Source organism: Anomaloglossus baeobatrachus, chromosome 5 (assembly GCF_048569485.1).
Source record: "Anomaloglossus baeobatrachus isolate aAnoBae1 chromosome 5, aAnoBae1.hap1, whole genome shotgun sequence".
In the NCBI taxonomy this organism is placed as follows: domain Eukaryota; kingdom Metazoa; phylum Chordata; class Amphibia; order Anura; family Aromobatidae; genus Anomaloglossus; species Anomaloglossus baeobatrachus.
Window position 1 is genome coordinate 504714777 of NC_134357.1, and position 18890 is coordinate 504733666.

General features: G+C 46.6%; 2 protein-coding genes across 2 annotated transcripts in view; one reads left to right on the forward strand and one right to left on the reverse strand.

Moving 5' to 3' along the window:
* LOC142311954 (uncharacterized) overlaps positions 1 to 18890 on the forward strand; it is a 120747-nt gene that overhangs the window by 48685 nt on the left and 53172 nt on the right. The window lies entirely within an intron of this gene.
* LOC142310533 (uncharacterized) overlaps positions 3370 to 18890 on the reverse strand; it is a 32770-nt gene continuing 17249 nt past the window's right edge. The window contains exons 4-5 of the mRNA XM_075348054.1: positions 6282 to 6372; positions 3370 to 3962 (exon numbers count right to left, since the gene is read on the reverse strand). Coding sequence (XP_075204169.1) covers positions 3370 to 3962; positions 6282 to 6372 — 684 coding nt within the window. The remainder of the gene's footprint in view (positions 3963 to 6281; positions 6373 to 18890) is intronic.

Sequence of the window (18890 nt, forward strand, 5' to 3'; positions counted from 1 at the left end):
TGAGCTGGAATGCTTACCTGTCTCCGGCGCTGCTGTCTCTGACACTGCTGTTGCTTTCGGATAAGCGGTCAGTGCAGTGAATATGCATGAGCATAATGAGCGGGACGCGGAAGCAACAGCAGCACTGGAGACAGATAAATATAAAAATTCTTTGTTGACAAGTGTTTTTTCCGGTACATGTCACATACATCACATCATTGTGCGGTCCCGTTTGACACCCCTTCTGATGGCAGAAACTGAACATTGTGTGGAGCAGGGATAAAACAAGGACTTGTGCGCCAACCCATTGAATTTAATGGGTCTACGAGTGTCCATGTCTCCGGTAAGTGTGGAAACGGACACCACACGTACCGGAAACATGGACTTGTGAAGGAGGCCTGAGGCTGTGTTTCCACAAAAAGTTTTTAGTGAGGCCAAAATCGCAGCATCTTACAGTACCAGCAAAGTGGATGAGATGTATAGAAATCTCCTGGCCACTGTGCTTCTTTTTTACTCTGTCCTGTGGTGGGTGTTTCAATTCTGCAACATGTGAATTTCCTTTGTGGCTACGTTAGGTTTTATGTGCAATTTTTTCGTACAGGCTTGTATTAGCTGAGGAAAGTCCACTTGTAAAAATGCGCATACGTTTTTAGTGCTTTTTCGTTATGTCTAAGCCAAATACGAGGAAGTAAAAACAAAACAACTTTGTTTAAAACATGACAGACCAACAGGAGACTAAAAAAAAAAATGCAACGTCATAAACACATTAAGAACACGTAAGAAAAACCTGCACACAAAAACGTCTGTAAAAAAATGCTAGTAACCTAATTTACATAATAGGTGCATGAATGCTGCAACATAAAATACTCACTAAAAACATATTGTGGGAACATAGCCTAAAACGTTTCCCCCAGTTAGAACATAAAAATGGCTTCTTTCCTGTGTAACAAGTTGTGATTTGTTCATGCATAAACTGTAGCGCTGGCACCCCTGCACTCCTTGCACCTCTCCCCGCAGGAAAGCATGCTCACTCACCGCCGCAGCCGGCTCTCTCCACGCTACCTGGCGTCCTCATGTGCATACTTCCTGCTTCCCCCTCCCAGGGCCTGTGCATGCCGCACAGGTCCTCTGGGAGTGCTCCTAGGGCGTGCATGCGCACTGCTGCCCTTCTTTTAAGGACCAAACCATCATTCTCTGAGAGTCATATTTAAAGCACTCTCCCTGATCAACGCCCATGTTTAGTGTTCTGTGCCCTAGCCAGCTAGTTTTCAGGTCCCCTTGTCTGACTGTCCTGCTCTGTTGGCACCTGGTTCCAGTCCTGTCCTGCCCTGTTAGCACCTGACTCCAGTCTACCCTGCCCTGTTGGCACCTGGTTCCAGTCCTGGCCTGGCCTGTTGGCACCTGATCCTGTCTGTCCTGCCCTGCTGGTACCTGGTTCCTGTCCGTCCTGCTCTGTTGGAATTAGTGACTGAGTTCATCAACCCTGGCCATGCCATCTGTCTAATCAGGTGGTTCCTGTCCTTCCTAGTGACTCTGCCTGTCCAACCTGTCAGCCTCAGCTGTGCCAGCTGCACTTGCTACTCCAGTGACTCTGCCTGTCTGCATCTGTGTCCATCCCTGCCTAGGGGTCAGCTGCCACAGTCCCGGTCTCTGTCCTGGGAGTGGTACTTGGCGTCTGCCTCGTGGTGAGCACTTAGTCAATCCCCTCCCAATAGAGGGGTAAGTCTGGGGTCCCCACTCTGGTCCAGTGGATCTATTTCAGCTTGCCGATTTACCATCTCCAGCGGTGAGCGTTACAGTTTGATCAGGCTATGGACTCCGCTAACTCCAGTTCTCTGCCTCCGTCTGAACTGTGCAATGAGACGGAATACTCCCGAGTTAAGAAACTTGTCCATCTGGCTCCATCTTTCCAGAGGCCTTTTGTTTTCTGTGATCCTGTTTCCAGTCCTGTTCCTGAACCTACAGAAGTGACCAGTGTTAAAACCTTCAATCTGCAACGTGAAAATCTCCAAGCCAAGAACCTGTGTGGAGGAGTTCAGTCATGGGAGAGACATATCCAGAGGCTCATCTGAACTCCAGCCCTGTGGCAAGTTTTGTTCAGCGAGCTGTGGTAGTGCATTACCATACTCCCATTGGAAGCCTTCTGAAGCTCTTGGCAGTGTCAAGCGTGGGTGGAATGCAACAATCTGAACCTATATGCTTCATTTCTGTGCCTGGGGAACTACGGATTGGAGATGCACATTCTAAGGTTCATCTGGACTCCGGTTCTGGGAGAAGTTTTATTCAGCGAGCTGTGGCGGGATGCTTCATTCCTGAACCTGTGGAATTATGCCTGGGAGATACGTATTCAGAGAAGATCTGCTTCCTTGTGCTCCCAAACCTGTCTTATCTGTTTTTCCTAGGTCTTCCTTGGATCCGTGCTCTTGAGTTTGTTCTGGACTGGAAATCCAGGGAGGAGCTCCGCTGGGTACTGTGATACCACGAGACCTGCCAGGTTAGTGCCTTAGGAAGAGGGGGGCATCAACGGGGGTACTGTTGCACTGGCATCCCTGCACCCCTTGTCTTCTCCCTCCAGGCAGGCCCTCTCCAGGGGCGCTCCACGTGGGTGCTTCCTGCTTCCCCCTCCTGGGGCTTTTGCACAATGCACAGGTCCTCCGTGAGTGCTCCTAGGGTGTGTGTGCACATGACTGTCCTTCTCTTAATGAGCCAGCGTGTCATTCCCAGGAAGTGCCTCTCAGCCTATCCTTAAGAGGCACTGGGTACTTAAGGCACTCACCCATTAGGGGAGGGGCCTGGTCAACACCTGTGTTTAGTTAGTGTTCCGTGCCCTAGCCAGCTAGTTGTCAGGTCCACTTGTCTGTCCTGCCTGTACCTGGCTCCAGTCCTATCCTGCCCTGTTAGCACCTGGCTCCAGTCCTGTCGGTACCTGGTTCCAGTCTGTTCTGCCTTGTTGGCACCTGATCCTCTCTGTCCTGCCGGTAACTGGTTCATGTCTGTACTGTCCTGTTGGTACCTGCTACCTGTCCGTCCTGCTGGTACTAGTGACTGAGTCTGTCAACCCCAAACATGCCATCTGTCTCAGCTACTCCGGTGGTTCCTGTCGTTGCTACTGACTCTGCCTGTCCGTGCTGTCAGCCTAAGATGTGCCAGCTGCACCTGCTACTCCGCTGACTCTACCTGTTCGCATCTGTGTCAGTCTCTGCCCTGGAGGCTAGCTGCCACAGTCTCACTCTCTGCACTGGGAGTGGCACTTAGCATCTGTCTCACGGTGGGCGCTGAATCAAGCCCCTCCCACTAGAGGGCAAGCCTGGTGTCCCTCCTGCGGTCCAGTGGGTCCACTTGAGCTCGCCTCTTTAAGATCTCCGGCGGCGATTGTTACATAAATATTTCTTACATTCTGAATAAGTGCATTTTATGATGTCTAACAAGATCGGATTTCTCTGTAAAACATTTCCCACATTCTGAACATGAAAATGGCTTCTCAGGTTTGTGAGTTTTTTGATGTCTAAGAAGATGTGATTTCTGTGTAAAACATTTTCCACAATCAGAACATAAAAATGGTTTCTCCCCTGTGTGAATTCTCTGATGTCTGACAAAATTTGATTGATCTGTAAAACATTTTCCACATTCCAAACATGAAAACGGCTTTTCTCCTGTGTGAATTCTCTGATGTCTCACAAAATCAGACTTCTTTATAAAATATTTCTCACATTCTGGACATGAAATTGGTTTCTCCCATTTCTGAGGTCTTTGCTCTTCACCATCACTTTTGTTACTTATATTTGGCTTAACAGTCTGTGAACAATCAGAAGATAGGACCTGATAAAAACAATCAGATGATAGATTTTTGCTGTGAAGATCTGGATATGTATCTAGGATAAAGGCATGTTCTTCGTATGTATCTGGGACGATACCAGGATCATCTGCTGCAAAATCTGAAAATATTAGATGTCCCTCTGGTACAGTCCTCCTGGTACAGTCATCTGTCAAGAAGAAAACTGATTTTATTATGTTACATTAATACTGCCTAGACATTATAGTATGACATATTATATCTAAATATTCCTATATTTTTCAAATTGTAGTAAAAATCAACTAAGATACCATTATAACATCATTGCTTTTTCTTCTACACAAAAATGCACCAATCAGTGGTTTAGATCACATTTTATTAAGTGTTTAGTAAATGTTTCATTTTTATCATCAGCGTAGTATTCATCTTTCCTTTATGAAAAAACTAGAAATAGGCCCGATGCTATCGCATCGGGAGTGCGGTGAAATGAACATCTGTCTATGCTTAGTGGTGCTGACAGGAGCAGTGGTGAGTGGGGCTGGAGGCACACAGATTTGGTGGGGGCTGCAGGCATACAGATCTGGTGAGGGGGGGCTGGCGGCATACAGATCTGGTGGGGGGGCATACAGTTCTGGTGAGGGGGGCTGAGGGCATACAGATCTGGTGGGGTTGCTGGGGACATGCAGATCTGGTAGGGGGGGCTGGGGGCATACAGATCTGGTGGGGGGGCTGGGGCATACAGATCTAGTAGGGGGTGCTGGGGTGTACAAACCTGGTGGGGGGGCTGGGGGCATACAGATCTGGTGTGGGGCTGGAGGTATACAGTTCTGGTGAAGAGTGCTGGGGGCATACAGATCTGGTGAGGTGGGCTGGGGGCATACAGATCTGGTGAGGTGGGCTGGGGCATACAGATCTTGTGGTGGGGGCATACAGTTCTGGTGAGGGGGGCTGGGGGCATACAGATCTGGTGGTGGGCTGGAGGCATACAGATATGGTGGGGGGGCTAGAGACATACAGATCAGGTGAGGTGGGCTGGGGCATACAGATCTGGTGGGGGGGGCATTAAGTTCTGGTGAGGGGGCTGGAGACATACAGATCTGGTGGGGGGGCTGGAGGCATACAGATCTAGTGGGGGCTGCAGGCATACAGTTCTGGTGGGGGGCTGGGAGCATACAGTTCTGGTGGGGGGCTGGGGGCATACAGTTCTGGTGGGGGTCTGGGGGCATACAGATCTGGTAGGGGGGCTGGAGGCATACAGATCTGGTGGGGGGGCTAGAAGCATACAGTTCTGGTGGGGGGCTAGGCGCATACAGATCTGGTGGGGGGTAGGGGCATACAGATCTGGTGAGGTGGGCTTGGGGCATACAGATGTGGTGGGGGGATGGAGGGGGGGCTAGAGACATACAGATCTGGTGGGGGGGCATACAGATATGGTGAGGTGGGCTGGGGGCATACAGATCTGGTGGCAGGGCATACAGTTCTGGTGAGGGGGGCCGGGGGCATACAGATATGGTGGGGGGGCTGGAGGCGTACAGATCTGGTGGGTGGGGATAGAGGCATACAGATCTGGTGGGGGCGCTGTAGGCATACAGTTCTGGTGGGGGGGCTGGGGGCATACAGATCTGGTGGGGGGGGCTAGAAGCATACAGTTCTGGTGGGGGGGATAGGGGCATACAGATCTGGTGGGGGGGGGGTTAGGGGCATACAGATCTGGTGGTGGGGGGCGGGGAGCATACAGATCTGGTGTGGGGATGCTGGGGGCATAGAGATCTGGTGGGGGGATGGGCGCATACAGATCTGGTGGGGGCGCTAATGTCCCCTTCTGTAATGTCCCCATTGTTTAGTAATGTGCCCTGTAGTAATCAGCCCATTGTTTAATAATGTGCTCCTGCTGGTTCCCTTCTCTGCCCTATTATGCCGTTTTTTACACACAATAAAAGATATTCTCACCTCTCTCCTCCGTGCCTCTGGTGCCTCCAGCTGTGTTCTCAGGCACACAGACCCCTCCGTTATAGCGTCCAGTGTACGAAGGATGTTGTCCTGGCTTTACTGCAGTTGAATGCTTTACGGTGCCACAAAACATTCAACTGCAGTAAAGCGCTGACAGCACAAGCGGCGGCGGCCCCGGACAGGTGAGTATACAACAGTGTGTGTATGTGTGAAGACATATGTGTGTGTCTGTGTTCAGTGTATACATGCCTGTGCGCTATGTGTGTGTATGTGCTCGGTGTATCCAGGTGTATGCTATGTGCTCACGTGTGTGTGTGTGTGTGTGTGTGTGTGTGTGTGCGTGCGTGCGTGCGTGCGTGCGTGCGTGCGTGCATGCGTGCGTGCGTGCGCGCGCGTGCGTGCGTGTGCGTGCAGTGAGGACCTGGAAGCCGGAGCATCGTTCGAACTGCGGCTGCGCAACTAACAGTGCCGGAATAGGTGGACAGACGCAACTGGAGATTATGTATGTAGATAAAAGTTTCTAAAACCCCTTAAACAATAAAAAAGACAGACTATTCACCTGTGTGGTTATCTGTAGGAATCTCCTCTTTACACCACTCATCACTCCTCACATATGTCCCTGTAGTATTAATAAAGGTCAGATCGTCACCCTGAAACAAAGATTGTATAAGTTACAGATAGATAGAGAAGTCTTGTGAAATTACTTAGAACAAAAAATATAAATTAACAAGACGACCACAAATGAAAGTAGTAGTTATTACATAGCTGCTGGTCTCTGATATACACTGACATGCAAAGGGGTAACAACGTTTTGAACTTTTCACTTTCAAACTCCATATCTCACCATCCACTAGATCTCTGAACATGAGTCTACCTTAATTTTATAGACAATCATCTTGGCTATGTCATACATAAATTTGACTTGCAAATATTTAGCATATAATCAGTTATACAGATTCTCATCATGTTACTGCATTGTTACTGTTTTGCTCCTGGTGTTTGAATTCTTTTTACTTCCTGTATACTACAAATTACAACCTGTTCTCATATTTCCTAATAGCTCAGTGTGTAATTAGGTTGATTCCCAAGTGAAAGGTCACTGGTTCAAATCGAGGAGCAGCCATGAAGAAAATTTCCCAAGACAAGAGAATCACCATCATCCAGCTCATCGATAGAAAATTACCAAACTGCATCATGTGAGGCCATGACAGTTGGGAGAATACAAAATGAAGTCTGTCCATCTATTCAAAAGCCAAGTGGTGAGCGTCCAGGCAAAATATTATAGATGGTGAGATACGGAGCCTGAAAGTCAAAGGTTCAAAACATTGCTACCCTTTTGATTGTCAATGTAAATCCAACCTGTCAGTTCCTAATTTTAACCATCAATTTCCATAACCAGAAAATTGTGAGAAGATCCAGACAGCATCTATAATGCCTATAATCAGCTTTCTCCTGTCATCTCCACCGAGTATAAAACATACACTGAATGGTCACCTCATTAGAGACACCCATCTAGTAGCGTGTAGGATCTTCTCTAAGTTTCCAAACGTCAGTAATTCATCACGTCATAGATTTTAGTACATGTTTGAGATCATTCTGCAGAAATATTAGCCCATAGTTGGCGCAAGTTAGATGGAGGTGCTGAACAGACAATTCTACTAAGTCCCAGGGGTGCTCAATATGATAAATATCTGGAGATAGAATATCAGGTAATTCAGAAAAATCTCACTGACAAGTTCCTGGAAGTAACCTTGACTATATGACTATAGTTACATGGGGCATTGTTCTTCTACCACAGGCTAAACATCTGCCATGAAGTGATCGACTTGGTTGGTCATAATGCTTTGTCAAGGCCTCATGTCCAAATATCCATAGGAATCATAGGACCAAGGATGAGGCAAGAAAACCTGCCCTGCACCATTACCATCCTTACAGTAAGTATTAGTAGATTAATAATGGTTATTCCAAATTCTGACCCTCTCATCCATATGGTGTCTGATTTTTTTTATCCAGGCATAGTTTTTACACTACTTAATGATCTAATTTTGGCACTTTTGTTCCCAAGTGTTGTTTACTGTTTCTGTCATGACTCAAACCCACCGACTCCTGTATAGCAGGAAGAATCTCTCCACCTTGAGCTATTAATCTCTCTGGACAGTTCCTTACTAACCCAGTACCAGTACCTATGCTGTTCCTGATTGGCTATAAGCTATGTTGTTCCTTATTGCCTCCACCCTTTGATCTCCTGATTGAACACCCTATTTAAACCTGGCCTTGTAGTTCCTTCTTTGTGACATTATTGAGCTCCCAGCCTTTAGTCAAGCTCTCTCTACCTGCCACTTCTCCATATGATACTGCTGCTCCTGTGTACCGAATTCTGGCTATCCCTTGACTACACTACCTGCTGCTTCTCCATACGATATTTGCTGCAACTGTGCACCGAACTCTGGCTATACCTTGACTATGCTATATGCTGCTTCTCCATTCGATACTGCTACTCCTGTGTATGACCTTTGGCTATCCCCAGACTATGCTACTTATTAATCCCCTATAAGCTACTGCTGCTCCTAAATTCCGACCTCTGGCTTCCCTGACTATGTTGCCTGTGCTACCCCTAGTGGTTGGAATACAAATACTCCAACTGAAATCCATACTATTACAGAATAAGCTCACTCAAAATGGAGTTGGTTGTAACTACTTTGAGGCAACAAGTTGCTGAACGTTTGATGCCACCTACCAAGAAAAATGTTCTAAGTTACAAATATTAGTATTGGATCAACAAAAAAAAATTGAGTTACAGAAGTAACTTCTTGATTTGCATAACTCAGGCCTGGAATAAAAAGCACGCATGCCGCTTCTCTCAAAGTTCAGTAGGGATCGTCACCATTACCGAGGATTCCTTAATCAATGTCATATCTACGTCCAAATGCAACCCACTCCATTTACAAGTGACAGGAAAAAGGTTCTCTTCATCATTAATCTCCTGACTGATGAGGCTCTTGCATGTGCCTCACCCTATGTTGAAAAGAACTGTAACCTACTCAATGACTTAAATTCTTTCATCATAACTATGGATCAAGTTTTTGATGACCTGAATTGTTGTGACACAGCTGAAAACAACTTGGGTAATTCATGTCAAGGACAGCGCTCTGTTGTGGAATATACATCAGAATTCCGTCACTGAGTGGCCAAAACCCAGGGCTGGCTCCAGGCATTTGTGGGCCCGGGCGAAAGAGAGTCAGTGGGCCCCATCTGCAAATCCACAGATACGTACACATACAGGCATACATACATATACATATTTAAAGACAGATTCACAAAAAATACATATAAACAGACATAAATCCATACACAGTCATATACACTGACATACATAGATACACATCATACATGCAAACACAGACACATTAGAGATATTATTAATATGGGGATGCCAGCAGCAGCCTCACTCACCTCCCTGCTTGTCTCCCATCCAGCTTCTCCCGGGCATGTGGCTGTGCCGCGCTGATTGGTGGTCATCACTAACAGATATGGCCACAAACAGCACACTGACACTGCGGTATATACATTGCAGGAAGGGCTGGGGGCTACAGTATATAAATGACAGGAGGGGCGGGGGGCATACATGTTACTGAGGTGCATACGTATTACTGGGCGGCATAGATGTTACTGGGGTAGCATACTACTCTGGGGGAATACACATTACTCGGGTGGATGGAATAGAGCTCTGAGGGGCCACACATACGGCTCTGGGGTGGCAGCACATACCGCTCTGGGGGTCCCATACAGCTCAAGCGGGGGCACCTACTGCTCCGAGAGGGCCCTAACAGATTGGGGGAGTGGAACATACAACTCAGGTGAAGGCGGGGCCCCATACAGATCGGGGGGGGACATACAGCTCAGGTGGAGGGGGCCATATGCTGTGCTCAGTGTGGTGGCTGGAGCTCTAGCTGGAGATGTGGTGCGGCTCCTCTTCATCTGTGGGACTGAAGCACAGAGCGCGGTAACTCCGCCCACAGATGAACTTTAATGTAGGAGGAGCAGGGAGCATTCAGCAGTGAATGCTGTGCCAGTAAGGATTAAAGAGCCGGTGACCCCCTATCCAGGATCCAGGATAGTGCGGCTGCCAGCCCAAGCACTGCAGTCGCTGCCTGGAATTTAGCCCAAGGCCAGCAGGACTGAAGATGGCGAGTAGGCCACCCCTAGCTGTCCAGGGCCCCAGCATTTGCCCATGTGTGTTGGGTGCTGACGCCGGCCCTGCCGAAACCACATGGAATTTAGCTGCCCAGAGGAGTCAATTTCGAGAAGGATTATCAGAGCTAATAAAGGATGAGCTTGCGATAATTCGGAGGACTTTGTTCAATTGTGTAACTGAACGAAGAAAGGAAAGACTGAGTATTTGGAATAACCCTGCCTACTCCTTTAGTTAATCAGCATTGAATAAACAACAAGAAACAGAAAGTGGGCCTAAACCGATGCAAACTGATGTCATCAGAAAATATCTCTCTCTGCAGTAGAGGCGACATACAGAGAACATATGCCTCTATTCTGGGGGGCTCTGGACATTTTGCTATTAACTGTTCTAATAAAAGAACTATAGCCATCACAAGTTCTAAGACTGCAAGCAATCTAGATCTAAACAGCCAGATTCTGTTATGCATACTATCTCATCTGTTATGTAAGATAAAGAAAAATAACATTCACCATCTTCTCATTTTGTAATTCCATACAGGTCTTATTTGGGAGCCAAAAAATACTATGCTCTGTTATGTAAGATTCTGGAGAAGGAGGGAATATCATTGACTTACAATTCACACTTGATAGTAACATTGTAAGTAGGACTAAATCCATGCCAATTGTCTTACCACGTCAAAGTGACAGGGAGGATACGCCCTTACTTGCGTAGCACTCACTAATATACAAATTAGGCACACTAAATACAGTTTTATGGTAAAACAATAATGTAACAATTTATTAAGATTGCATCAGGATAATGGTCAATTATGGAATGGCAGAAATAAGATTACCCTGTTCTATTGATTCAATTAATGTAAATCATATAATCAATATGAATCATAGTATATAGAGAAATAAAGCATCAATACATTACCTAAGTATTGTAACATCATTTCTCGACTGCAGGGACCTCAGTGTCAGCGAGAAGGAGAATACATTGGTCTTATCATCACAGAAGTAGTGCGTCCACTATACCCTCTGGAGCATTCCTAACTCGCTGAACAGGGTCCCCCTTTTTTATACACAGCTCTCACATCCTTCTCCATCACATCTGCGCAGTATGTTTTAGCCAGATCATCAGTTTCTTGCCGCTGCGCAGTATGCTGTTTATCATGAAACTTAAGGCTGCTTTACACGTGTCGATATGTCGTGCGATCGAATGTGCGATCGCACCTGCCCCCATCGTTTGTGCCGCACAGGCAATTTGTTGCCCGTGTCGCACAAAGTCGTAAACCCCTGTCACACGTACTTACCTTCCAAACGACCTCACTGTGGGCGGTGAACATCCACTTCCTGAAGGGGGCGGACGTTCGGCGTCACAGTGACGTCACACAGCGGCCGGCCAATAGAAGCGGAGGGGCGGAGATGAGCGGGAAGTAAACATCCCGCCCACCTCCTTCCTTCCTCATTGCCGGCGGGACGCAGGTAAGCTGCAGTTCATTGTTCCCGGGGTGTCACATGGAGCGACGTGTGCTGCCTCGGGAACGATGAGCAACCGGAGCACAGAAGGACGTTCGATATTTAGTAAATGAGCGACGTGTCAACGAGCAACGATAAGGTGAGTATTTTTGCTCGTTCACAGTCGCTCGTAGCTGTCACACGCTACGATATGTCAAACGATGCCGGATGTGCGTCACTAACGACGTGACCCCGACGGCATAACGTTAGATATATCGTAACGTGTAAAGCGGCCTTTAGTCTCATGACTACAGCACAGTGCTTCAAGATGGTTTGTTACTAATTACAACATAAAACCAAGGTTTGTTTGCTATTGATTATAGCATTTCAAAGTTCTCAGGTATGTGTTTTTTCACAAAGTTAACTCCTCATGTTCAGGCATAACGCTCTAAAATTGTAGCACATGGACAGGATGACTTCCATAATCACCTATTATGATGACTGGATACCTATCTTAGCCCAGTCACACACTCATACTTGTCTCATTTGCATCACACCAATCGATATGGAAACTGTGGATGGACCTGTTACTCATGAGACAACTGAACTTGAAATCTGAATTGAACCTGATCATCATGAAGCTGTTGGTTTTCATCTAGTTACCAGTTATTCTAAGGGATACTTTACACACTGCGACATCGCTACCAATATATCGTCGGGGTCACGTCGGTAGTGACGCACATCCGGCGCTGGTAGCGACATCGCAGAGTGTAACACTAATGAGCGACGATCAACGATCGCAAAATCATTCCAAAACGGTGATCGCTGACACGTCGTTCATTTCCTTAAAATCGCTGCTGCCACCGGTACGATGTTGTTCGTCATTCCTGCGGCATCACACATCGCTATGTGTGACACCGCGGGAGCGATGAACATCTCCTTACCTGCGTCCACTTGCAATGCTGAAGAAAGGAGGTGGGCGAGATGTTATATCCCGCTCATCTCCGCCCCTCCGCTTCTATTGGCCGGCCGCTTAGTGACGCTGCTGTGACGCCGAACGCCCCTCCCCTTGAAGGAAGGATTGTTCGCTGACAAGGTATGTGCGTGTGACGCTGCCGTAGCGGTAATGTTCGCTATGATAGCGATCACCAAATGTCGCACGAGCGACGGGGGCGGGGGCTATAGCTAGCGATGTTGCAGTGTGTAAAACACCCTTAAGAATTCCATGGTTTTCAATTCATAACCCTTCTATCAACTGGGCATCAAGGAACATTATCTTTCCTTCTGAGTAATGTAAGGACAATTGCCATAATAATCCATCTGTTCTCAAATAAATCTAAGTCTCCGAGACTTTTTTTTAGAGTTATGATAAACTATTACCTCAGTCACAGCAGTTCAGTGATGTCTGCAGTAAGAAAAAAGCTGATCAACCATCTCCTCCTCGTCCTTACGACTATCCCATTGAATTGCTTCCTGGAGCATGCATTCTGTTTGGGCAAATTTACAATGTTTCTGAACCAAAATTGAAAGTACTAAGAGAATATGTAGATGAAAATTTAGAGAAAGGCTTCATTCAACCTTCTTCAATTCCAGATGGATCACCCTTGTATTTTTTTTATAGAAAAGTCAACTCAACTCTGCAGCCATATATTGATTACAGAGAAATAAATAGGATTATCATTAAAAAAAAATAGCTACCCACTACCCTAAATTGTTGAGTTACTGTTGCTGGAGAGATTCTGATCTGCCAAGGTTTTTACCAAACTTGATCTAAGGGTATATTCACACAGAGCATCTTTTTTTTACCACAAAAATGCAGCATTTTTGTCCCAAAAAAATGCACCGCAGCAAAAACGCATAAAAAAAGCAATGCGTTTTTGACGTATTTTTACCGCGTTTTCCCAATGTGTTTTTTAAGCCAAATCTATTGACTGGAAGGGCTCAAAAATGCTAGAAAAAACGCAAAAATAATTGAGATGCTGCATCTTGGGTGCATCTTCAAAAACGCAGCCAAATCAAAATCTCATAGACTTTACTGGGTGAAGGAAATGCATGCATTTTGGTGCATCTTTGTGACCTCAAAAACACACCAAAAACGCAGCAAAAGATGCCTTATGTGAATTTAGAGTGGCATATAATCTCATATGAATTTGCCAAGGGGATTTACATAGTTGGGTTTCAGGTTCTGCCCACAGCAGGGCAAAGCAAAGTGTGCCTGTGCGAACCAGGGATGTTCCTGCGCACGTTCGGGTATATAGATGACGCAGGACGCGTCGACAACATCAATCACATCGGGAGGATGGCAGTGGAGAGGAGGGACAGGTGCCACTGCAATGACATGATGCCCATCGGACCGGACCAGTCGGATTTGCATACAACAAGGGGGATATTAAAAAGCTTTTTCGGGGGATATAGAGGGGTGTCAGGTCATAATATACAACTTTTTAAAAATGCAGCACAGACGCTGAGTAAGCTGCTGGTATTAGCTTATACACAAAAATACTGGTGATAGGTTCCCTTTAATACTTGTATTTCTATTGTTACTAACAGGCTTACACATTTGCAGGACTTTCCAAAAGAACTATTTGAGATGTTAGAAAAGACTCAGGACGATTATAAGGAAACATTATATAAATACCGCAAAGCCTCTCTTACCCTTCAGGTTGGTGACAAGGTTTGGGTGTCTACTAAAAATCTAAATCTAAAATTGTCTCCACCCTGTGATCTCCTTGAACACCCTATTAAAACCTGGTCTTGCATGATTATTGAGCTCTCAGCCTTTAATCAAGCTCTCCCTCTATATGCTGCTTATACCGGTACATACGATACTGCTGCTCCTGTGCATTAACCTTTGGCTATCCTCTGGATATGCTACCTGCTTATCCTCTGTAAGATACTGCTGCTCCTGTGTACCGACTTCTGGCTTCCCTGACTATGCTACCCGCCTGTGCCACCTCTAGTGATTGCCATACAAATACTCCAACTAAAGGCCGCTTTACACGCTGCGACATCGCTCAAGCGATCTCGTTGGGGGTCACGGAATTTATGACGCACATCCGGTCGCTTTAGCGATGTCTTTGCGTGTGACACCTATGAGCGATTTTGAATCGTCGCAAACACGGTCAAAATTGCTCATCGGTGACATGCCCCCCTATTCTCGAATATCGCTGCTGCTCGGTGTGCGAAGTAGTTCATCGCTCCTGTGGCAGCACACATCGCTATGTGTGACACCGCAGGAACGAGGAACCTCACCTTACCTGCGGCCGGCCGCAATGAGGAAGGAAGGAGGTGGGCGGGACCACAAGACCATAACAGTTCCCCTTTTTTTACTAAAGAATAAAGTATTGAGTATTTTGATGCCTTAATTAGTCATTCACCAGCATTGTAATCAGGTGAACGGTACTTTACTGTGGAACGTCTCTTCATTAGAATTATTCTTCATATACTTCTTGATGAAGATGAAAAGTTTTTTAAATATTAGTCCTGACTGGTCTACAACCCCTGGCAAAAATTATGGAATCACCTGGCTCTGAGGATGTTCATTTAGTTGTTTACTTTTGTTTAAAAAAAGCAGATCACAGACATGGCACAAAACTGAAGTAATTTGAAATGGCAACTTTCTGGCTTTAAGAAACACTAAAAAAATCATGAAAACATAATGTGCTAGCCAGTAATGGTTACTTTTCAAGAACAAACAGGGGGAAAAAATAATGTAATCACCCTGTAAATTTTCATTCCCAAAATTAACACCGTCATCAAATAAGATCTAATCATTAGTCTACATCTAAAAAGGAGTGATCACACCTTGGAGAGCTGCTGCACCAAGTGGACTGGCATAAATCATGGCTCCAACATGAGAGATGTCAATTGAAACAAAGAAAAGGATTATCAAACTCCTAAAAGAGGGTAAATCACGCAATGTTGCAAAAGATGTTGGTTGTTCAGTCAGCTGTGTCTAAAATCTGGACCAAATACAAACAACATTGGAAGGTTGTTAAAAGGCAAACATACTGGTAGACCAAGGAAGACATCAAAGCGTCAAGACAGGAAAATGCACAACAAAACAAATGAGGAACAAATGGGAGGAAACTGGAGTAATGTCTGTGACTAAGAAACCGCCTAAGGCTGTGTGCACACGTTGCGTTTTTTACCGCGGAAACGCTGCGTTTAGAACCGCAGCGTTTCAGTGGCAAATTGCATGCGTTCAGCTTTCCCAGCAAAGTGTATGAGAAAGCCGAAAAATCAGTGCACATGCTGCGTTTCTAAACGCAGCGTTTTGGATGCCAAAAATCGGTGAGGAAAGAAAAGCAGCATGTCACTTCTTTTGTGCGGTGTAGCTGCGTTCTCTCCCCCATTGAATCAATGATGTGGGTCAGAACGCAGCTACACCGCAGTGAGCTGCTTTTTTGTTGCGGTCCGCGGCCTTTGTCGGCACGCCAGAACGCAGGCATTTACCTGGAAGTGAGGTCAAGAGGTTTCCTGTTGACCTCACTTCCTGGCAAAGTCCAGTAAAGCCCCCGGTGTCTCCAAAGTGCCCGCCCCGACCCCCCTCCCGAAAATCCAACATGGCCGCGCGCACAGTAGCGCACCGGCCGCCCTGCTCCTATGATTTCTGTCGCATGTGCAATAACACATGCGACAGAAAAATGCCCCCCAGGCCCTGCTATTCCCCCCGGTATTCCCCCTCACCTGTCCGGTTGCAGCGCTGATCCCCCGCGGCCCCCTCCTCCTTCACAGTGCACGCTGGCCGGTCACATGAGCAGAGCAGCTGACAGCCAGCACTGTGTTCAGAGAGCTGTGCTGGCTGCTCGGCACTCTGCAGCTGTGACCCGGGGAGAGTGGGTGCAGATTTTTGGCACCCACTCTCCTCAAATGGAGGGTCTGCCCTCCTAGAAAATGGGGGGTACGTTCCCTGAACGTGCCCCCATATTCTAGAAGGTCCAGAGGCGACGTGGGACATCCATATGGATTTCTGCGGACCCATTTTTTTTCAAATTTTTTGATTAAATTGGAGAACAAGGGAATGATTTGGGGAGTGTTTTTTCTAATAAAACATTTTTTGTCTTTTGTTTTGCTTTTGTTTACTGTCAATTAGTTATGTCTGGTATCTGATAGACGCCGTGACATCACTAATTGCTGGGCTTGATGCCAGGTGACATTACACATCTGGTATCAACCCCATTTATTACCCCGTTTGCCAACGCACCAGGGCGCGGGATGAGTTGGGGCGAAGCGCCAGGATTGGCGCATCTAATGGATGCGCCACTTCTGGGGCGGCTGCGGCCTGCCATTTTTAGGCTGGGAAGAGTCCAATAACCATGGCTCTTCCCACCCTGAGAATACCAGACCCCAGCTGTCAGCTTCACCTTGGCTGGTGATCTAATTTGGGGGGACCCCACGTTATTTTTTTTTAATTCTTTATTTATAAATAAAAAAAAAAACATGGGGAGCCCTCCAAATTGATCACCAGCCAAGATGAAGCTGCCAGCTGTGGTTTGCAGGCTACAGCTGTCTGCTTTACCCTGACTGGCTATCAAAAATAGGGGGGACCCCACGCCATTTTTTTCATTTTTTTTTTTTTTTCCTTATTGGATAAATACTAAGCTAGGCACCCTTTAGTGCCACATGAAAGGTACTAAAGGTGCCAGCTTAGAATATGCAGGCGGGGGTGGGACGTTATATATATTTGACATCCATTCATGCATTGACGGTTTTTAGGCTGTGTGCCCACAATCAGGGTTTGCAGCGTTATGGGCGCTGAGTGTTTTCCCTGCGTCCATAACGCTGCGTTGTGCAGTAGAAGCACAGTGGAAGGATTTTTGGAGATCCCATGCCCACTGTGCTTCTTTTCTCCGCAGCATAAACTGACCGGTGGCGCAGCTTCCCGAGCCTCAGCATGTCAATTTATGCTGCGGAGACGAGTGTTCTCTGCAGGTAGTATAGAGCTCCACAGCAGCCTGAACCCAAATCGTGGGCATGGGCAGCTGCAGGAAGGCTGGCACTGTGTACTAGACGCCGTGTCGCTGGATTATGGCCACATAGCCTTAGGCCCCTTTCACACGTCAGTGATTCTGGTACGTTTGTGCTTTTTTTTAAACGTACCAGAATCACTGACATACGCAGACCCATTGTAATGAATGGGTCTGCTCACACGTCAGTGATTTTTCACTGCACGTGTCTCCGTGCGGCGTACCCGCGTGTGCGTGATTGCCGCACGGAGACATGTCCATTTTTTTCTGGCATCACTGATGTCCCACGGACCACGCCGTGGTGTGGTCCGTGAAACACGTGCCAGAAAAAAACGTGCTTTTAAAATAAAAATCATTTTAACTCACCCGGCGTCCAGCGATGTCCTCTGCAGCCCGTGCAGCCTGCTGCTTCTGAGCCGGCTCATTATTGTCGCGCATATTCATGATGCACGACACAGCCGACCCGGAAGCAGCTGCTGCGGGGGTCAGCGCCGGCCGGATGCTGCACTGCGGGAGCGATCAGCACCATGGAGAGCGGGAGCGGGCACAGGTGAGTTAATCTCTAAGTGCAATCACGGGCCACGGAGAACGGAGCCCGGATTGCACTTAGACAACCCATGTGTGCCGTGATTCACGGCACTCGGAGGGACATGTGCGTGTTTTACACGCCAGTGAAAAACGTCAGTGTTTTTCACTGACGTTTGAAACGGGCCTAAAAGTGAGAATATTGTTGCTACAGCAACATTTTGGGTAAAGTAGTTGTGGATTCAAAATGCTTAATATACTCCTGAATAAAATCCTTGAGGGGTGCAGATTCCAAAATGGGGTCACTTGTGGGGGTTTTCTGACGTATAGGTACCTAAGGGGCTTGGTGCGCGAAGTTTATTTCAACTTTTCCAAAATTCAAATGGTGCTCCTTCTATTCCAAGCCCTCCCATTTATCCAAACAGAATGTGGAGAAGGAAATGACATCACAGGTATTTTTTTCTCCAAAGGTCTGTGTTCAACCAACTTTATTAACACTGACAAGTCTTAAAAAACGCACCTAAAAAAACGCATGAAAAACGCATGAAAAACGCATGAAAAACGCATGCGTTTTCGATGCGTTGTTTCTCAAAAAGCATTGTTTACAATTCTCGCCACTGCCAGAGGGTGCGTTTTTTTCCGCGCGGAAAAAAAAGCAACGTGTGCACATACCCTAAAGGAAATGGGATTTACATACAGAAAAGCTAAACAAAAGCCATCATTAACACCTAAACAGAAAAAAACAAGGTTACAATGGGCTAAGGAAAAGCAATCGTGGACTGTGGATGAGTCATATTCAGTGATGAATCCCAAATCTGCATTGGAACTTTTGTTTTGTGTCCCTCCAATGAGATTTATAAAGATGACTGCCTGAAAAGAACATTTAAATTTTCACAGTCATTGATGATATGGGGCTGCATGTCAGGTAAAGGCACTGGGGAGATGGCTGTCATTACTTCTTCAATAATTGCCCAAGTTTACATTGAAACTTTGGACACTTTTCTTATCCCATCAATTGTAAGGATGTTTGGGGATGATGA